At 42.0% G+C, this 22,009-nt stretch overlaps 2 protein-coding genes and 1 long non-coding RNA gene across 5 annotated transcripts in view; 2 read left to right on the top strand and 1 right to left on the bottom strand.

Moving 5' to 3' along the window:
* Positions 1 to 1,795: 1,795 nt before the first annotated feature.
* Positions 1,796 to 11,816, bottom strand: ELMOD2 (ELMO domain containing 2). Its single transcript, XM_010709567.3, has 8 exons — positions 11,528 to 11,816; positions 11,064 to 11,092; positions 9,442 to 9,536; positions 8,541 to 8,670; positions 7,530 to 7,663; positions 6,900 to 6,968; positions 6,157 to 6,290; positions 1,796 to 5,734 (listed from the first exon to the last, which is right to left on the bottom strand). The coding sequence occupies exons 1-8, from the start codon at positions 11,670 to 11,672 to the stop codon at positions 5,577 to 5,579; spliced, it is 894 nt and encodes a 297-aa protein (XP_010707869.2). The 5' UTR covers positions 11,673 to 11,816; the 3' UTR covers positions 1,796 to 5,576.
* A 147-nt stretch (positions 11,817 to 11,963) lies between these two features.
* Positions 11,964 to 15,255, top strand: LOC146544406 (uncharacterized). Its single transcript, XR_014882823.1, has 2 exons — positions 11,964 to 14,482; positions 14,975 to 15,255. It is a non-coding gene; the product is annotated as an uncharacterized LOC146544406 (long non-coding RNA).
* A 1,317-nt stretch (positions 15,256 to 16,572) lies between these two features.
* Positions 16,573 to 22,009, top strand: part of MGAT4D (MGAT4 family member D) — a 32,266-nt gene continuing 26,829 nt past the window's right edge. Inside the window, exon 1 of one of the 3 annotated variants that reach the window (XM_085222107.1) lies at positions 16,573 to 16,878. Coding sequence is in view for 2 of the 3 variants with exons in the window: in XM_010709510.4 (XP_010707812.1) it covers positions 18,501 to 18,624 (124 nt within the window). In the remaining variant the exon portion in view is untranslated. Of the gene's footprint in view, positions 16,879 to 17,238; positions 17,426 to 18,377; positions 18,625 to 22,009 lie in introns of those variants that run through there. The other 2 variants (XM_085222106.1, XM_010709510.4) reach the window with 2 other exon arrangements.

Genomic DNA, 22,009 nt, shown 5'->3' with positions numbered 1-22,009 from the left:
GCAGCTGGTCAAGCAGAGAGATGATGTTTGTGTTGGGTAAGCTAGGTGCTGGTTGGGTACTCACTAAGCTTCTGTGTCCCTCCTATCACAGCTTCTCCTTTATTGGTGACTTTGCAGCAATGTTTTGAGCCTGGGGTAATTGGGTCTCTTGCCAGTAGGTGTGGTACAGAAACAAATAGGAAGGATTTAAATTCCTTTGGGATACTTAAAGCAGCAAATTAAAGGTAGTGCATAAACACAGTAAGCCTACAGTATGCATAGATGAAGAAGTGATAGATCAAAAAAGGCACTTGTAGTTGCATTGGTGTAATACAGGCTCACCAGTTCTCCTCCCATCGAGCTTGTGTCAGTGTTGTTGAGCTTCAGTGCTGTTTCTCTGTTGGTATCCTTCTCTGTGAATCTCTAAATTGGTATATATCTAATAATAAAAGAAAGCAGTACATGCTTCTACCAGTAGCGTCATTGCAGGAGTGTGTTTTGGTGCTGGATATACAAGGCATGAAATATGGAAAGTTATTTTTAATTGCAGTGCAAGATGCAATCAGTAAGTGGTGATAGGTAACTTCCCAAAGCTTCCCATGTCCTGTTAGATGTTGATTTACCACTGCTTCTCTTTTCTGGAGTACTCAATATCTATCTGGATTTCCTGAATATCTGCTTCCTCATCCCGTTTTCTAAAATAACTGTTATTTGCATGATTGACCAGTTGACAGTTGAGGTTCTGTTCATCTTGAGACTGGGAGAGTGCAGAGCCTGTTCTGTGCTTCTGAATAAAAAGGGGAAAAAAGACCGAGAGGTGAAGTGGTTGAATTTCTTGTATAGTAGTACTTTTGTATGTTGAAAGAAGCCTTTGGTCTCCAAAATTCAGAAGTAAAAGCAAAGGCCAAGTGAAAAACGAAGTGAATTATTTAATAAAGCCTATCTGAAGATGACTGCATGGTGAAAGATAGAGGTTTGGGGAGCAGAGAAACGTACCAAGATAAATTAGGGTTTCTCTAGAAGAGTTTGCCAGAGTTCTTCCAGCTGTCAGCTTGCTCCTGGAGCTTTGCTCTTTCTTAGCAATGAGAAGGCTCTTCCTAGCCATTGAAACAACATCTCTGGTATATTTTATTGATATATACATGTATGCATTCTTGGTTACTTTGTTTTAGTAAACAATGATCAAACAATACTAGAGATAGCTGGTGATGGTTAGGGAGCAGTAACAACCACCTTCCCCTGCAGCAGCAGCACCCTGTGCACTACCTGTGCAACTCCTACTGTACAACCAAGTCTTTGGACCACCGCTGTAGTTGTGTTTAGTTAAGAAAAAATGTTTCTTTGTGGAGAGAGGAAGTGTTAAATGTCACAATACACAAAAATTTATCAGATGTGTCAAACTGACTTTCCCATTTTACAATTTCCTGTTACAACAGATGTAAGATTTCAAGCTGACCTGCATGTAAAGCATTGCTTTATAGCACGAGACGAATCTTGAGAGTTAAAAATAAGCACCTTTTTGCATAGATCTCACAGTCGGATTTTAATCTAATTCCTTTCTTTCTCGTGGTATTTGATTTTTAGATCTGTATCTTGGATGCTGATTTTAAAACTAGAAAATGTAGGTGAGGCAGCTGTTCTAGCTTTTACATTTTTTTTCCATTTCAGCTTTCATATATATCCATGTTCTGCAGCCTGTACTGCTTCTATCAGCTGTGCTGTACAGCTACTAGGAAAAAGACATCAATGCACGGCTAACTGCAAGCTGCTGGTTTTCTAACAATGACAGCAGGTCGGAACACACCGATACTGGCAGTATTTTTAATAACTCGTTCTTTATTTCCTACCATTGTAAACTTAAGTTTCCGTTACACAGACATCACAGTTTACATTATTGCTTTTATACTGTGGTAAACATACATTTCCATTAGTATGCAGTTATCTAAGCACAGTGTGATAAGGAGAAACTGCCCACCGGCAGCACTCTCAGGTGTCTTTTTCTTTTCCCCCCCCTCCACCACCCTCTTCCCAAGTGAAAAACGATATACAGACTGGCACAGGAAACATCAGTCCCAAGATAGATCACCACAGCACTACAGCAACACAAAACAAACAGGTATGTCCAAAAAAGTTCACTAGTCGTATTTTCAATAATCGTGACTACTGAATTCCCACAAACTTCTTCCATCACAATAATTCCTAAGACAAGGCTAACTAACATTCTTGTTTTTAAATGTTTATTTAAACTAGGATGGAAAAACCTAGGGAATGAATGCTTGGGGTTTGTTTTTTGTTTGTTTTACACCAGTGAGTGAAAATCCAAAATTACTCGAGGTGCTTAAATTGGCCCCTTCTCCTGTTGCCCTCTTAGGACAGGACATCCTATTGTCTGCACCGTCAGATAGCAGAAGCAGCAGTTTAAAAGCATTTTTGCTTCTTAGGTAGCACTGTCTTCAAATCACGCCTTCCAATGCTGTTACAGGTTATCTATGAAGCAGTGCGTTCAATGAATGACAGACTAGCTTCTACCTTTTATAGTAATCTTTTCCATATCTCCAGATTACGCTGTTCATGGTGTGGTACCACGTTTGAAGCATGTGCTGAACAAGGGGAAGGGAGGTAGTTTGCTAAACAGTTGCTACAAGAACAAAAAAATATTAGGGAACCACTTTGTGTCCAGTCTTATTTTTTTTCCTAAAGTGACTGTTACACATCAGCCACAGTGTAGTGAATGGTTGGAAGATGCGTGTTAGCAAACTAACAATACTTACAGGTTCCAATAGGATAACACGTGACAGTTAATAAATAACAGCAAGAGAATTTACCAAGTTTTAACTTGAAAGATTCTTAGAATAAACTCAACAAGCAACAAGTTCTGATGTTAAACAAATTGATTATATCAACTTGCAGAAAGGCAATTTTGAATTTTCTATAGCTTTAGGATTGTCATTCTGTAAAAGAGTTGGTATAAAATGCAGTGACCAGCAAAACACCGTTCTAAATCCTCTTCTTCCCTCCCCTAAATGCAGTTAGACCTCCCCCTGCCCCATGTTCTAGTCACTACCACAATACACTTAGCCCACCGCCAGCGCAAAACAGGGAGAGCTGCTACTATTCTACACACAGTGACTCTCAGAAGCACTGGGGTACTCGATCGCACCAAAATACATGCAGGTTCTAACCATTTACTGGGAAACTGTAGTGGAGCCTAGCAAATACTCATCTCAAACACACACTACGTACAAACTAATGCATTCCCACATATACCACTCATCTGGTGACGGTTGGGTGGACATTTAGTAATTAAAAAAAGCTAATGAAGATGCATTTTACAGAGGGATTTTTGAGACGGTAACAGCTCTGTCACTGTCTAGCAAGTGGAAGATGAAATTAAAAAATGGATATCCGTGTCTGGCAGTAGCAGCAGGAATCTTGTGGTCACTTGTGAAATGCAAAAGATGTGCCCCATTTACTTGCAATTGAGATCTACAAGCAATAGCAAAAATCATTAAAGAAGTCTAACATGAAAGAAGCTGGGACTAGAACATAGCAGACAGCTCACTTTCTAGCTGAGAAAGTGTGCGCTTTCTGCTCCTTCCCTCTGTCAGACTTTGGGAATGTCCAATTTGCACAGGGATCAGAGAGAAATGGCACCACAGGATCTCAGCTTTTTCAGTGGTGACAATTACAGAAGTCCAAGTACCTGGGAGCAGCAAAAGAACTGCTGTTCTGCTTACAAGCCATGGTGTAACCATACATACTTGTAACTACCAACAATATTTAGCTTTATTTTTTAACAGAATAGCATCAGTCCAGCATAGCTGAGCTGAACCTCTCTCCACCCTGCGCATGGTAAACTCAAGAACTGTTCAACCATTATCAACAACTGAAGTCCCATAAAAAGAAGACAGAACACCTCCTGCGTACAGATATATATTGTATACCATGACCAGGAGCTTTCCCACTAATACAAAGATACACTAATACAAAGATCAGAAACGTTTAAGGGACCAAGAGCAGCTGGGTGGAGGCAGTGCCCTATTTCTACAATAGAGAATCACATCATTACTGATGTGAGGAGGCACCTCTGGAGACCCCACGGTCCAACTGCCCCCTGCTTTAAGCAGGGCCACCCAGAGCAGGCTGCTCAGGACCTCGTCCACAGGGGTTTTTAATCTCTCCAAGGAGATGTAATATTACAGAATGTAATAATGAACGTAGTGTTTCTGTAGTGTAGCATGACTCATTACAGAAAGGGTTTGTCTCTTTCCTCTCCAGCTCCAAATCTGCATTCTTCAGGAGCCTCATCGCTATGAGTCGTAGTTGTTAATTAATTTACCTGAGATGATTTTAAACTCTAAAAAATAACCAGGAAAGCTTGTGTCAGCATCAAACTTTTGTGCCAGTGTGCTAGTTAGGTATGTACTGACAGGGTTTTTTCCAAATAACTCAAGCTTCTAAGGCTACGGTCTGATTACAGAATAAAAATAAAACACTGACTGAATAAAGCAGAAGGCACTTGATTAGTAGTAGGTTTTAGGAAAAGAAGCGATGGTTTTACCAGATCTGTTTAAAGCTGCTTTAAGCAACAATTAGTCAAAATACACGCATGAGCTCCTATTGATTAGATTGTCTGAGGATGCCAAGGTTAAGGAATGTGTCACAGCTGCATCCTTACATGGAAAATGCATTTTCATTAGAAGTTGGAGTTAATTTTCACAGGATAGATAGGGAAGATGCAATTGTGGTTGGTTTTTTTTTTAATTATTATTTTACATAAATGAGTGAACTTTCTAACTCCCTTGTACTTCCCAATCAGAACTCCCCATTATCTGCTAAAAGAAAGGGCTGGCAACAAAGTCAAACATCTTAGATCAGAAAGAATGGAAAAATTTCACAGCAGGAATGCTTTCAGAAAGAGGACCCGATCCTCACACTGTTGATTTATGATTCTTTTTCTGTTTGTTTGCAAATGGAGCTTTTTCCAAGCACAGACATATGCTGGTACAAATCCACAAGCAAAAAACTTCCTTAGCCAGAAGGAATTTGTAGTGTGTACATCGATACGTTGCTGAATTAAGCCCCTTCTCCAAGATTGTACATGACTTAATGCATTCCCTTCATTGCAGAAACAGAATACTGACAAGTGGATGATCGACTACACGTACAGAATGAGAACACAAAGAGCCCAAAAAACCAGAAACTTCACCTAAAAAAAGCTTTAAGATACAATGATCAGATAAACCTATTAATGAGAAACACCGTGCAGAAGAAATATCTGCTTCAAGTTCTTGCACCAAGAAGTATAAAAGAAATTGAGAGCAAATGATCCAGAGGATCATCAGACAGCCAGGTTAAAAACAAAACCAAACTAAACAACAGATAAACACACGTACAAAAATGTCCTTTGGAGAATAGCATATAAGAGCTGTAAACAGAGGTTGATTGTCCGAGCTTTGTTAACCCAATTTAGCTTGCTTTTTTCTTTTTTATGCAAAAGAGTTCTATTGTTACACAGTTCATAGTGAAACTTGCAAAACTTGCAACGAAATGCATAATTCCCTTGTTGATGCAGAACCTGATGTGTTGCAGAGGAGTTATGGTTTCTTTTTATTCTGCAAGGTTAATATCACATCATAATCCAGTAGAAGACCCTTAATCTTGTCATGGAATTTTTCTCTGTACTGGTTGAAGTGCATAATGCTTTCTGGTTCTTCTTCAAACCAAAACTTATCAAACTCATAAACCAGATAACCTGTGAAGAAAATAAATACAGATCTATGCAAACGAGCTCTGCCATTTTCTGCCTTGAGCTTGTTAGACCTACAGTGATCCTACAGTGATCCTCTGTTCAACCCCCTAAAATAGTTGAGTGTCTCATCCCTTTTAACTGCAACCTCTGGGGCACTGAAATAATGAATAAAAAAATAAATAAAAATCTGCAAATACTGAATTTTCAGCCTGCAGATACAGAAAGCCACCTAAATTTATTCCTTAGGCGTGTATTTCTGTAGCACGGTGACTCAGTGTTGGTTGCAGTTCCAATACCTGTTCTTGCTGCAGCCAATGAGGAAAAAAGCGGAAGCGCCCTTCAAAAATAAATCAACCAAACATAAGATTCTCTCTGTTACAGGTCTACCTCCAGTAACCTGTACTGAAAAAGCCATGGATACTTACAGTAAAACTGATGGAAGTGTTCCATTTGTGGCAATCCAGGGACCATGTTGTACAGATGAGACTTTAAAGCACCATTCCTCAGTAAGCTGTATGCCATTTCAGTCAGATTAATTCCAACTATTGCATAAGAATATCTGCAACAGCAATCACAGTTCATTGTTGGTTTTTTTTAACCTTATGTGTTGAAGGACTTAAAAGTTTCCCAGAAACAGATAACACTTCAAGAACTGTAAGAGTCAATTTTTCCTATACCTGTTGACAAGCTAGTTCAGACCGACAGGCCCTTTTTCAGTTCCCTATTTCATCTATCCACATAAAGTGAGCTATTGAAAAACATGTAATTTCCTCTACAGTAGTTTTGTAAATGCCTCCATTATTTACTTATTACAGAAGAAGTGTCCAGCAAAAAAGATTCCATGGGATAAATAAGAAGGTGAAAAGTAAGTATTCATATCTACATCTAACCTGAGGCTATTAAAAATACAGCTGATATTCCAAGTGTTAACCAGAGCCGCTATTTTGCATCATTTTAGTCCTACTGAGCATGTTCTAAAAAAAAAAACTGCAAACAGCTCTGGTTCTGAAAATGATTTGTGTTCAGTTTCTCAAGCTCTTCTACTTTGGCTTCTACTACTTAAATGGAAAAAAACACAAATATTTTCCTCTTCATTTTCAGTAAAAGTACCTGACAGTCTTCACATGCTCTTCCACAAAAAATAGCAAGAAAAAGTCTTATGACTTACCCCAGTTTTGGGTGATTTGAATGAGAAAGGATCTGACGAGCTTCATTGGTGTAATGCTTACTAAAATACCTGCCAGTGTGGAACAAAACCTTCCATTATTTTTAAGTTCATATTTAAAAAGATTGCGTTCAACATCAGCGTGTGTAGCTTCAAACTAGAGCTGAATAGTGCTTTGTACTAAAAACATCACAAAACAAAAACCAAGGAGATGTCACAAAATTAACTTAAATTCAGTTCGAGCCAATTTTAAAAAAGCAACACAACAGATGTGAAGTTCAGCTAAGCCCAACTGAGCACAGGTATTAAACGTGTTTTTCATTGCAGTAATTAATTCAGAAACATAAAAAGCTTTCAGCAAATTACTTTTAAGGCATAACCGATCAAATGGTGCCAAAACCAAGGTGTCTGCAGCAACTTTGTTTCTCCCCTCCCCTCACCTTCAACCAACAAGGTGTTTGAAGAGGTACAGCTGCCAGAATGACTGACTTATTTTAAAATATTGGTTTTGTCTGTATGTAAGCACCATTTCTAATTGCTTTCGTTCAGTCTTTACTGAAAACAGAATTAACTAGTGCGAACTCAGAGATACTGCAAAGTCATTACAGCAGAACTTCAGCAGGTTTCACTTACACCAGGTTCACTAATCCCAGCAGGCCCATTCCTCTGAAGTCTGTTTTGGGGTCATCGCCTTGGAAGCCAATGTCACACCACTGCTTTGTGATTCTGGCCTTCAGATTTTCATGAGGCATCAGCAAATTCCAGAGCTGCACAAACATACCATGTTATGCACTGCTCTAAAGTATAACAACTCCTCATTCAGAGCACATTAGAGACCACTGACCATGGCACAGGACGCGTACAGCCTGCACGCTGTTTTCTGTCAGTGGCCATCAGGAGTCATACTGTAATACTTTAATCAGGCAGGTATGAAAATGATTACATTTAACTTTTCAAGTGTTAATTTCCCTTCACAGACACTACAGAAGCAAAGACTTGTTACATTTCCAAAAATAACACCATATTCTGATAGGACAACAGTATACTGAAATACGAATTCACCACAAATCGTATTGCACAAATTTGGGACCTCCATGACAAGTTGAGTCCTTATGAATGACTAAGAACATGACATGCTAATGTATTTGCTGGAAGTTATTTTAAAAAGCCTTCAACAGGATGATATCATTTGAATGCTGTTACTTGTACTGATAATTGAGTACTGGAAGACAGAACTGTCCTCTTCAACACTGATGCAGTAATAAGAAATCACCAAACGGGTTGATTTTTTTAGTTATTAGGTAACTGTTAGCTGAGAAATTTATAGAAGCGTGGGTGAAGTTATACATCTTTTCAGTTAAGACTGTTCAATGACCTGTTTGGAAAATTAGTCTGCTGCTGGTGTTCTGTCTGGTTTTACAGCAAATGATCCCAGTGCAGGCAGCTTTTGTTTACTCACTTGTTTTGCTACGGCATTTTATTTTGCTGAGTCTAAAATGGCTTAGAAGTTTGCAAGTGGAAAAGAGCTTCCATTAGGGCAGCTGCTCATAATGCTACTTTTACACCAAGTTCATTACAACTGCTGGACTTGATGATGGGGGATGGGTACAGCTTTTGCTTTTGGTTTGTTGTTTTTTTTTTTACCTCAATTAACTGTTCCTCGTGTTCTTCATTATCCGAATCATATGTGACCTTCCTCAGATTTTCCACATCCAAGTAAAGTTTTTTATAACCTGTTATCTGCAGTAAGGACATATGCAGATTTGTCTTAAACCTGGAATAACAACAAATAACAGAAGCTACTAAGAGGGATAGTCAGCCATAAATTCTTGCTTGAACAACGTTAAGAGAAGTCCTAAGCACAACATAAATGTTAAAATTTGGAAGGGCTTTACATTTACGTTTCATACTTCAGCATCCTGGTATTGCTGTTTGGATCCTGTTTCTACTTATAAAACCGCTAACTGATTTGAGAGCTGCACAGTCAGGACCTTTTCACTTACATGCAGGGAAGTAAAGCCCCTCAGCTAAAACCTCTGACGACACAAAAACTCCACACATCATCCTGACTACTGTACCTTCACCTACCCCCAAGCTTTTTGTAAGCAATGATATAAATGTTACAACTTCAAAGACGAGTTTCATTCTGAATAGTCAAAATTCTAGTTCAGGTCTTGCCCTCAATCACTCCTAATTACTTCTGGAGAGGAATGCAAACTATAATCTGGCATCATTATATTCTTTCAAATGTATCTGAACAACTACAAAGTTTACATCACAACTTCTGTGTTAACGCTACTTACCAGCAAGGAGTAACACAAGTGACCTGTGAGATACAGAGATGGTTATCACAAACTCATGTCAATTTAAACTTTGCAATTTATTTTCCAGAACTTCAACGGGACATCGCTGTACCTTATTTTCTAACCCTACAGAAAGGCTTCTGCTGAACTGTCCACTGATTCTATCAGACCAAGCAACAGCAGGAATGTGACGAGTCAGAACTGTTGGCCTTGAAGATGCCACACCAGACTTCCAAACGTACCTGATATCCTTCTGTTCAATTTTCTTCTCTTTCATGACATCTCTGACACACTTCTCTATTTCAGTTTCATCAGCGTTTAGAGCATTTCTTAGAACCTAAGAAGTTCACAGAGTAAAAGACCCATGAGGAATGCAGAAATTAATGCAGAAAATTATCACCTGTTTTATTCTTGTTACTTCTCAGTCTCTGGATGCCTGTCACATGAGTATTCTTTAAAAACTATGAAAAGAGAACAGTCGATAAATTGAAAATGTGTATGATAAATGTGCTCAAATCACATACAAGAAGATCCTCAATAATTAGTTTAATTATTAAATTTCATTTCGATAAAAACATGTAATCTGTAGGTGACCCACAAAATAAAACACCCAAGTCTAGGTTCTTGTTTCATAGAATGATAGAATGGCCTGAGTTGAAAAGGACCACAGTGATCACCCAGTTCCAACCCCCTCCTGTGTGCAGGGTCGCCAGTCACCAGACCAGGCTGCCCAGAGCCACATCCAGCCTGGCCTTGAATGCCTGCAGGGATGGGGCATCCACAGCCTCCTTGGGCAACCTGTTCCAGTGTCACCACCCTCTGTGTGGAAAACCTCCTCCTAATATCTAACCTAAACCTCTCCTGTCTCATTTTAAGACTATTTCCCCTTGTCCTATCACTATCCACCCTTGTAAACAGCCATTCCCCTTCCTGTTTACATGTTCCCTCCAAATGTTTGCCTTCAAAGGCTAATTTGAAAGATGATCTTCCTAACCTCAACCTAAATAAAAGCAGCTGTCAAAGAGCAAAAGTGACAAAACTTCAATAAGGAAACAATGCTTCAAAATTAGGAGACAGTAAACTAATGAAATTGAGGTACAAACCCTGAGCTGAAACAACAGAACTCAGTACAAAATTCTGCCATTCTACAGCCTTCTAGAACAAAGGGCAAACGCTAATAATAACTACACCCTGCCCATCTGAAGTGACTTAGTGACTACTTTATTTCTTCTTCTGAACTTTTCATGGTCGCAGTGCATTCTTAATACAATTAACACTCACACCAACACCGTTCTGTTCCATTAAGAGGTAAGTCCTTAAGAACAGAATTGAGAGATGCTCAAAGACCCATCCATGCTGTGCGTCACTGAAGACACACACATTTGAGGGTGTTGAGTGTTAACTACGGTATCGAACTGCTAAGGAACACTCAGTATGAGCCTGTCAGTTAAAAGCCTACCTGCAAACTTGCACTTTTCCCAATGATTAGAGAAAGTATTGTACAGGTGGCACAAAACCGCTCTCTCTGTATCACCCCGCCGAAGTCCCATTGCTGGTTTCTGTAAAACCAGCCTGGCAGACTGCTGTGACAGGGAGAAGCGACTTCTCCATGATGAATAACTCAGTGCCATGACTTGTCTGACTGCTGCTGAGGAGCGATGGAGGGATGTGGGGTTATTTCTGAAAACCACGTGATTAATCCTGGCACACAGCACCCAGAACAGCGTTCTTCTCCCTCCATCTCTTCCACCTCTATTTCCTTCCTCCCTCAAAAAGCATTCTCAGGCACCTACCTCTGAAATAAGGTTGATAACAACAAATAGTTACCTCGGTTTTTCATAATTTTATTATTTTTAATAATTACCTTATTTTTTGATGATCCCAGTGAATGTTCTGCAATGATAACACAAGAAAAGTCACTTACATCGAAATGGTTCAGTTTTATTAGTTCATAATAGGCGTTCTTGTATTATTCTGAGCAATTTTTGGATGACACGGGTAGGACAATATTAAAACCAACAGATAACGAGCAACCGAAAGCCTTCAACCATTCGTTGGTTGTTGCTGATGGTTGTTGTTGCGGTACTGAAAGCGGACTCGCGTTTGCGAGTTTGGCGGCATACGACCCGCCTCCCTCCTCTCAGAAATGAACCAAGTGTATTGTTTTACATGCGGCTTCTTTTTAACGGCGTCAGGGTAACAACACCAGCGAACAGCACCGGGTTCCCCTCAGGCACCACTTATCCATCCCGCAGGACGTAAGCGGTGACGTCAGCACGCACACGGCTCCGCACGCGCTCCCGCGGCCGCCCCCCCACCCCCGTTTACCTATGCCCAGCGTTCTCCGCGCGCCCTCCTTCGCGCCCTCTAAGACGCGCTGCAGCTCGCACTTCCCCGTCAGCAGCCGCCAGAGCCACTTCAGCCAGAACCGGAAGTAGCTGCTGTACAGGAACCCCCACAAGCGCGCCAACATCTCTGCCCGCGAGGAGCTCCCCTCGCCGAGGAGCTGCCGGCGCCCCTCAGCCCCGCGGGCCGGTAGCGCTCGGCGCCCCGCAGCCTCCCGCCGGAAACCGCCCGGTGCCTTCCTGACCTGGAAGTGATGCCGGGAGGGGGGGGACGGAAGTGCCGGCTGCGGGGCCGCCGGGGAGCGGCGGCTAGGAGGGGATGGTGACGAGGTTCCCGCCGCTGTAGCGATGTGGTGCGGACCTTGCGTGGCCGCGTGGCCGCTCGTCAGTCGTAAGCGTGATGAGGATGGGCTGACGATGGACTGGATGATCCTAGAGGTCTTTTCCAACCTTAATGATACTGTGGAGCTTTCTTCGCCGCAGGATCAGCCCAGGTGTTTGGTTTAGTACTGGCAGGCACCTCCGTTGTGTTATTATGAATGGCTATTTTAGTAAACATGGGCTGAACCTTCAAGAGCGGCAGAAAGAATTCCTGTTCCTCTAAATTGTATGCAGAATTTGATTGGAGAGCAGAACGGGAGCAGACTTGCTTGGCTACATTCTGAGACGTTTATAAATGGGTGGAAATAGGAGCACCTTTTGCACAGAATTAGAAGCCACATGGCAGGTCTGGTGGCCTGCATCCCAAGGGCGGTTCCAAGGGTGGACCAACACATTTGGCATTGGCCCTTTGTATTTTTGCAACCACAGGGATGCGGAGTTCCGTGTGGGGGAATCACTGTCAGTCAGCTTCAGTTGTTTGATTTCAGTTGTTTGGCTTAACATGAGCCAGCAGTGTGCCCTTGCAGCTCGGAAACCAAATGGGATCCTGTGCTCCATCAGAAGAGTGGTGGCCAGCAGGGACAAGGAGGTGATTGTCCCCCTCTGCTCTTGTGAGGCCCCATCTGGAGTACTGTGTCCAGGTCTGGAGCCCCCAGCACAGGAAAGACGGAAAGCTGTTGGAGAGGGTCCAGAGGAGGGCCACAAAGATGATCAGGGGACTGGAGCACCTCCCCTACGAAGACAGGCTGAGGGAGCTGGGCTTGTTCAGCCTGGAGTAAAGAAGGCCGCGGGGTGACCTCGTTGCAGCCTTTCAGTACCTAAAGGGAGCCTACAAACAGGAGGGGAGTCAACTCTTTGAAAGGGTAGAGAACTGCAGGACAAGGGGAAATGGTTTTAAGTTGAGGGAGGGAAGATTTAGGTTGGATGTCAGGGGGAAGTTCTTTACAGAGAGAGGGGTGAGGTGGTGGAACAGCTGCCCAGAGAGGCTGTGGATGCCCCGTCCCTGGAGGTGTTCGAGGCCAGGTTGGATGGGGCCCTGGGCAGCCTGGTCTGGTATTAAATGGGGAGGTTGGTGGCCCTGCATATGGCAGGGGGTTGGAGATTCATAATCCTTGAGGTCCCTTCCAACCCTGGCCATTCCGTGATTCTGTGATTTCAGGTCTGATTCCCACGATGTGGGGAGAGCTCCTTAGATATAAGGAAAAAATCTCTTACAGTGAGGGTGGTGAGGCACTGAAACAGGTTACCTAGTGCTGTGGTTGATGCCCTGTCCCTGGAGGCTTTCAAGGCAAGTCTCGAGGAGACCCTGGGCAACCTGATCCAGCTATGGTGTCCCTGTTCATTGCAGAGGAATTGGACTTGAGGGCCTTCAGAGATTTCTTCTAACTCTAAGGATTCTCTGGTTCGATGAGAAGTGGTGTGTCTTAAGAGATGGCAGGTGGTCATTCATTTTTTCCAGCGTGGCTTCTTAAATGAGTCATCTGATTTTAAAACACTGGAGTGCTACAGGATAAAAATAAACTAGAAAGTATTTCTCTTATTTGGCGATAGCAGGGTGTGATGGTTGTTGTCAGAACAATCTTTGCTTCAGCAGCAGTGCTGTGTTACAGTTTGGGAAGACGGAGGAGTTGCAACGATGTGAAGAAATGCGGGTAAGAAATTGAAGGGTGGTCAGGTCCTTCCTGTCAGTCTCTATGCCCACACATTGATTGCTCTGAGATAGCTGATGAGGAGCAATAGCTGCTGGATTTAGTTCGAAAGTCCAGCAGGTGCATCCTCACAATGTGGGTTGTGCAAACAACGTGTAGGGAAATCTCAGCAGATGGCAGTTTTGTTGGTGGGTACCAAAATAAAGCCTTCCTACAGTCTGGTTTAGGAGCTTAGCTTTGCGTTGGGTATTTTAATTACTTGGAAATATCTTCATATCAGTATGGTTCCTTTATTCTTTCTTTTCAATTATGTTATTTATACTTACATAGAAATCCCTTTTTGTATGGATTATTAAGAACCAAAGGCACGTCTTTTTGTAATACGGGTTTTGGAAATTGTTTCGCTTTGTCTTGTGGTAATCTTTAATTGTAGGCATTCAGAGCATGTTGCTGTTGTCTTCTCAGTCAGTTCTGACTGCAAAGAGTACCTGGTGTTGATGATACATTATGACTAGACCTGTTACATTAAGCATAAACAATGCGTAGGTCTCGTTTTGAAGTGCTTCTGAAATGCACAAGTGTACAAGAAACAAATTTTAATCTAGCTTATTATTTTTTTTACTCATAAAATATATTAAAACTGCATTTGGAGCACAAGCTGAAACCAATTATTACTTTAAAAATAGAACATGCATTTTTGATATTTTTTTCACAGCTTTTTATGAATTATTAAAAAGATGCAGTGCCTAATTACTGTAAATATGGCGAAAGAGAAAGGTGATCATACATAAGTCGGGGATTTCATGTGCATTAATGTCACTTTCTGTTTTAACTTTGCTGGTCTTTTTCAGTGTCTAACAAGCAAGTGTAAACTCTTAACCCAGAGCTTCATTTGGTCCTTTATGCAAGTGAGTAACCCAGCAGAGAACGTCTGACAACACAAATGCTAGTGGTTGAACTGATGCTTCTGCATCACAGTGTTCAGTCTGCATCATCAGTTACATTAGGACATTCAACAATGTAAAAGGCAGCTTAAGAAAAGAGTCCTGATTTCTTCTTTTTGTGTTCGCGCGGTGCCTTCTGCTACCACCTTCAGAGAGACTTGGGCTTAAGGAAGGATAATGACCTACTGTTCACCTTTTAAAACTACATTTCTTAAATGACAGCAGGGCAAATATTTTAGCCAGCAGTATCAGCTGGATCTCTACAGTCAGAAAGCGTTCCATGGCAGTGACTGTTACCTATTGTTACGGGTAGTTATTCTTTGTTTGTGTACCCTTGGAGATGAAGGACGGCAGCAACGCGCAAGCAGAACAATCCTGTTAGTTGTTTCACCCATGATCCTGTGTTTTGTCAAATATTTATTTTAATCTTTCTTATCTCTATTCTTGCTTTCGCAGAGATATGTGAAAATAGTACCGAAAATGCAACTTATAAGAAAATACATTCAGTTAAAGCACATGAGGACAAGCCTAGAAACCCCTTCTGGCAGGTAAACCATCTCAGTGGAACCAGCCTGCTGAACTCTTGGCTCAGTAGAGGCGATAGGGTTACCCCGTGGTAATATGTTCTACTTACCTGTTCTTAACAATTAGGTGTTTGGTTTTTTTTTAATTATCAGTATGCCAAAAATGCTGCTGAGAGGTAAGAAAAGGAAAATAAAAAAGCACATTTTACACTGGTCTCGAGTAGTTCTTGAACACATGCAATGTATGAAGAAAGCACTGGGAGGAAAATGTTAGGAAAACATGAAGCAAGTAGGAGAGGGTACTTGCAAGGAGTCCCCGAGGCAGTGGAAGAATTTTATGTTTCCAATCATGAGGTATTTGGATTTATTATTTTTTTAGAGAAGCAGTTAATGTATTACCTCATCTAAAGTTAATACACCAGTCTTGGTCAGCATAGAGTGAATGATCGTCACAAGTCAGCATGGCTAAGTATCTGCTCTAGAGTTGTCATTACGAATAACATCTAATGCATTCAGATGTTCCTGTACAATATGCAGGCTGGTCAGAAAAGTATCACCATCACATAGCTACTAACTGGCTCTGAAAAGAAACTAAAACGTATGTTAGATTTCTGCTTTTCTTGTCTTTAGTATCCCTCCATCATAGGCATGTTCACCTTGGCTTTGTAACATAAGCACACCAGGCAGCCAGCTGATAGGCATTCAATTCATTGTGTATGACATACTTAATGTTTATCTGTTTCTCATAGGACTTCACATCTATCTTACCGATACTGTGTCAAAAACTGCACTGATCTTCCATTAAAAAGAGTGTGTTGAGCTTTTCATGTGTTAACTTGGAGAGAAGTGGCATTGAGGAGGCAACAGAGCCTAAGAGTGCTGAGTTGCAGTCACACTGGTTAATAACAAGAATTGCAGACATTTAAAGCAATTGTAATTTAAAGAAGATTTCTCAGTAAAAATACCAAAGCAAGATACAGTGAAGGAACAGAAGGATAACAGAAGGAAGAGAGCAGTATAGTGACTGAATACAGATCAGGAAGAGTAAGTCTAACTTCAGGTTTCCAGGTGATTCACAAAGCCATACTCAGAGCTGAAGTTCTCTATACAGATACAGGCCACCTAATGGTCCCCTGTGCTATTAATGAATAATAGGATTTATAACTCAAAGTATCTATTAAATGGAGAAGTAAACCTGTCCATAGAGATGTTCAAATACAGGAAGGCTGCCCTAACCTAACAAAAAAATGACTGATTTGCATGAGAGGTAGACCTGTGAACAGCTGTTGAGCATGTCATAGTGAAAGCCAAAAACTGCTCGCGGATAGGTGTGAAAATGACTTTTTTTTTTTTTCTCATAAGACCTGGTGGCTCCGTTAAAACCACGTCCACAGAGCAGGATCTGGGAGGCTCTGTAAGCAGGATTTCCCTTCCTTTATGCCATGGAAAGGTGTGCTGCTGCCAATTGCTCAGAATCATAGACTGGCTTGGGTTGGAAAGCACCATCTGGTTCCACCCCCCGCCGTAGGCAGGAACACCTCCCACTAGGGCAGGTTGCTCACAGCCGCATCCAGCTTGCCCTTGAAGGCTTCCAACGTAGGAGCGTCCACAGCCTCACTGGGCAACCTGTTCCAGTGTCTCACCACTCTCACAGTAATATGTAGTCTGAATCTACTGACTGAGTTCAGACCTCAGCTGAAAGTGCATCCTTCACCAAAGTCAGATTCTTCTTCAGCATCCAGTGCCTCCATACAGCAACAGGATGAATTCCAGCCACTGCATACGGGTCTGCTGGTTTGCTTACGGAGTGCCAAGGACATGCAGGGGAAGAAAGAGGTATGTGTCCCCTAGTGGCTGCCACATGTGTGTTTACCTGTGTGCTTTAGATGTCATCCAGTTACATTTTGCCTCACTTTTGCAACAAGGTGGTAGTCAGAAGGTTTGGTTTCCTTAACTGACCGTGTGTGTTGCAGCTCGATCTCTTGGTACAGTTGTACAAGGAACGTGTCACCTGCACCGTTGGTTCTAAACGCCTACAGACAAAGCAGCGTCGTAACCACCAGCAACATAATCACGTCGATGCCGGGATTCGAGCTGACAGCCGACCCGTGCCGCAGCCGGGGCTGAGAAGTAGCGGCGGGGCCGTTAGCACCCAGGCCGGGCGAGTGCCTCGCTGCCTGAGGGGAGTGGGGGGGGCCGGGGGCGGGCGGCTTGGAGCGGACACGCCCGTCGGGCGAGGCCGGGCGGCCGGCGGGTAGCCGGGCACAGGAGGCGGGAGCGCCCCGCCGGGAGATGCGGCTGAGGAGCGGCCGGCTGCTGGCTGCGCTGTGCCTGGGCGCCGCCTTCCCGCTCCTGTGGTACGCGGCGTGGCAGGGGAGCCGAGGTGAGAGCCGCCGTCGGGTGGAATGGGAAAGCCGATGCTGCTTTCCGCAGATAAACTGGAAATCTCTTCCTAGTGCCTTCAGGGGCAGTAGGTGGCTTGTTATGGGATAGTTCGTTTGGGATGGGGGAGAAAGAGGAAATCTTGAAGAGCTGTACGCTTTCAAAATGGGCTGGATTTACGGGTGCAGAAGATTTAAAGTAAGCCAATTATTAGTTTCTGGGGTGAACACAGAACTCCTATCATCTGCTCCATTTTGCTTATATTGATCGTTTTTGTGAGCGATAGAAGTGGACTTGCAGCGCAATGCTGAATATTGCTGAGCAGTGCTGATCTTCCTATGTCATTTCTTGTCAACCTTACAGCACTTGAGGCTTCAAGTGGCAATTCTGCTGAGAGTGGGGTAAGAGAAAATACAAATAGACATCTCTTAAGAAACTAAGATCCAAGAGATGATAGAGTGCTTGTCCTAAGCACAGTTAACATCCCTGTCACCGTTCTGTTGTGGCATGTGTTTTGTGACACCTTTGCTGAAATGCCATTTTTATTCAGCTTCCTTTTTGGTCCTTCTCTGCTGGTGTGCTGTGGGTTGGTTGGTTCGTACCTTTTTATGGGTGTGTTTGTTCTTCCTTTTATCTGCATATTGATTTCCACAGATGGCTCCTTCTCCATAGCCAACTCCTCTCAGATAATATAACTTTCCTAGTTATTTTAGCACCGGTGTTGTTAACAAGCTTTCAATCATTCTGAATGTTAATATCAATCATTCTGAATGTTAATACAGAGCTCAGAAGCATTCTCTCTTGAACTTGGAACATCTCACAGATGTGCAAACAGTTAATAATCTTATCTAGAGGAGCATATGACAAGTTAGTTTGTGCTGGTAATTTCACTGGAAGGATGCCATTCGTGCTCCTGACTTGCTAGAAGAAGCAGTTTCCCATGTATGCCAGCTGGAGCCCCACAGACCACCACGTCTTGTTCCTTTTTTTTTTTTTTTTTTCAATGAGAGAAGGATCAGGAGCAAACCAAGCACTGCCCCTGTCAGAGGATCTGCCTAAGCATGGGCTTGAAATGAATGCTTCTTCCTGCAGCAGGCATTTACCTCTGCTCAGATGTTGCTCAACCTCTCCCCCCAACATTGAACTTCTTGAGGTACACCCAGAGCACTGCAGGAGTTCTGCTTTCCTCTCATCTCAAAGGTGATCTGTTTGTTTCCTAATGCCCTTTTCACTTACCTCACCTGTTACTGAGAGGCCAGGTGCTGTCCGATTGTTTGTCAGCTCCCATTTCTTTCATCAGTTTGTCAAATGTGCTTCTTTAGCTCATTTTTTTTTCCAACCTCCACTTGCTTTTTTCGATTATCTGATGTGCCTGTTCAAACATTCAGGCTGTTCTTGGTCTTTGAAGGGTGTGTGTCACATGAAGTATGCCCTTTGCTTTCTGGTCATCCATGGTTTCTTGAGCTGTGGTGACACTGAGGTTGTAAATGAGCTTTTTGGTTTGCTGTCTAACAAGGCATCCCTGCTCAAAAATAATGATCTGATGTACTCTGATAATACAAACAGTACCTAATAGCCTTGTATACTGTTGTGCAGTTTGTTTGTAGCCTTCCAGCCCTTTGGTATTAGATAGACGTGTGAATCAGACTTTGTCCTGATTTCAGTGCAGCTCAAAACTAGAGACCTCTAAATGCCTGGTACTAACGTGCTAATTACCTGGGGAGATTCTGATTGAAAGGGTGAGATGTAACGCGACTACAGGTAACACGGACTGGCATTGCAGGGACGATGTTCATCATCACTTCCACCCTTAGAAATGAACATTTAGGATCTGACAGAGTCCACTTCAGCAGACTTTGATTCTTGCCTCTAATATTATAAACATTTTCACTATACTTGAAAAGTTTTCTCATTCAGTTTTCCCTTACTTTGTAAATAGGTACAAGCAGAGATTTTAGCTTCAGCAGGCTGACTGTTTCTTGTGGCAGAAAAATGATAAAAGTCATTACAAAGACAACTGGTAATGGCCACATCTGCAGCAAATCATGTTGCAGTTTGTCTGTCTAAACTCGTATGGTGATTCTTTTAGCATTCTCTAGAGTGCTCGCAGATGTGGGCTGCTATTACCAACCAGCCTTGTTGACTGGTGGAGCAATACCTGTCCCACATCCTGCGTGGTTTGGATCTGAGTTTTTTGGTCCCTCCCAAGGCCCTAAGCAAGACCTGTCTGAAGCAAGCAGTTTGCATCGGAGGGTAGGGAGGGCTGTGACCAGGATGATGCAGATGTTTCTGCTGTTACACAACTGAGTTACAATCTGCTTATTAATTCACCTGGCCAGACGTATGTTCTTTCATATAAAGACTCGTGAAAATTTATAGTTATGGAAAATGGTATGTGTGTTAACAATGTAAATGTGGTGATTTTCTTGTACAGTTTCAGTTAGGGGCTTGCGTGTAATACCACAGGTGCATCAAAGTAGGAGAGTAAGCCTAAGAAAGGTAACAGATCTTTTTTGCAAGCCAAGGGTGCATTATAAATTCATTATGAACTCGTAGGAAATTTGTTCTCTGAAAAGACTATCCCCAAATTAGAAATAACCTCAGTGACGTGACGAGTAACAAGGGATTTACAGAAGTCATGGCAATGGGGTGAATAGAATCATCTCAAGTGGCAGTGCTTCTTAAAGGTGCTTGTGAAAATAACAGCATTAGATCAGCTTGAATCAATTTAAAGTGTACTGCTAAATTTTCTGTAAAGGTTCAAGTACAAAATTAAACTGGTTACTGTTATTATTTGTAGAGGAAGGGGTAAGGAAGATTACTGACTGCTCGTTGTTTGCTGTGTGTGTATCATCACAACGTGTACTTAAGTGTAAACACGTGACATTCATGCTTCCCTCATGTTCCACACTCAATCTTGAGGAACAGTTTTATCCCAAAATAATTTAGTTAGTTAGTATGCATTTAATGAAGTGTGAGTATCAATGGGTGGTTGCTGCTACATCAGGCAAACCAGTCCAAATATTTAAAATAGTAACCAGAATGAAGCAGTAACCATTTAATTATCCAAAGTAATGAGTGCTGCTTATTTATTTGATAAAGCCCATATTCAAATCAGAATTTTCCACTGCTATTAAGAACCTTTATTGTGTTGCTGACCTCACTATCTTAAAACCATACCAATTATGTGCAAACACCATGGTATATCCATTTGATTTACGTTTCTACTTATTTTAACACTCTTGCTTTCCTACATAGAAATGTTCTGATTATTTTAAAATATTCCTTCTTTTATGCAAAAAAAAAAAAATCTCAGATCTAAAGTGAACGTTGTTTATTAATGTCTTAGAAAATATTATCAAAACCCATGTTTTCTTTGAAATGTTTGCTTCTCTATTTTCAGTTAGATACAATACGTAAATGGGCTTAGTAAAATGTATTCCCTGCCAAAAACAGCAGCAAGTCTTTACTCGTCGTACAATTGATTTTTAAAATTCAGTAATTAACCTTGATCTGCCTTTTTGAAGTTTATTTTGTCTTGTTTGTTCGTTTTAGTATTGTAAAACGATTTTGACGCTCTTCCTAGATCCTCTATGGAGGAATCCTAGCTTCTCGCACAAAACTGCTGGCACTCTGCTTTTATCTGCTGTCACTGTGCTAATAGAATGTTCCTCCACTGTCCTGAAGCTCCTAATGTGGATATAGTCAAAGACAAGTGGATGCACTGGGACAGCACACTGCTTCCCAGTTACTTTGCTCAGCTAGTACAGCAAGCAGTAGGACACGGTGAGAGAACCCTTGGGGTGTGGTAAGCCACATGGTTTGGCCTGCTAAGGTCACAGGTGTGGCATTATTGCATTACAGCTGGGCAGAGCTTTCTGTCAGCCAACAGGGATGCATCTGAATTTCCTCCTTTTCCTTTCTGGACCCTGCCATACTGATAGCCTCTGCAGTGCAGTTGCTATTAGGACGTAGGTGACTGGAAACACCAGTCAATCAGCCTTCCCTTTTCAGCCGCATAAAATAAACCACCATGAGCACTGATTGACTTCAGAGGCTCCTGAAGAGTTAAGATGTACGTTAAGATGTGCTGTGTTCCGTGTCTAAAGCTAAACATGTGAAGCTACTCCAGTTCTGTTCAAGGTTAAACATAAGGGTGAACATACCCAGCACAGGTGAAAATACCTCTGATATCATGGTAGATTTCCGTGCTTATCTCTAGCCCACAATAACTGTGTTGTAATGCTATTAAAAAGATATTTAAATCTCCTGCACGAATTCAGGGAGGTGTCCTTACTTGGAAGGGTGCTTATATGGCCTTGGACTTCAGCACATTATTGAATTGAGTGTTTGTATCAGAACTGACTATTCAAAGCTAAGACAGAGGCATTGTTTGCAAGATTTGTCTTCCTAATTTTAGGAAAACAAAATGAGCTTGTTACACGCTTTGCAAGATTCAGAAATGTTGGTGTTCTGTTCTGGTTTAGATCAGTTACAGGAAGACAATAAACCGCCACAGATATTAGTGCCATGCATGCCTCAGTGGTTTAATGTGCCTCATTAACCTGAGCAGGGAGCAGTGGTT

Source organism: Meleagris gallopavo, chromosome 4 (assembly GCF_905368555.1).
Source record: "Meleagris gallopavo chromosome 4, MGAL_WU_HG_1.1, whole genome shotgun sequence".
Lineage (NCBI taxonomy): Eukaryota > Metazoa > Chordata > Aves > Galliformes > Phasianidae > Meleagris > Meleagris gallopavo.
Note: the sequence above shows the minus strand (reverse complement) of the source record. Positions and strands in the feature narration are given on the sequence as shown.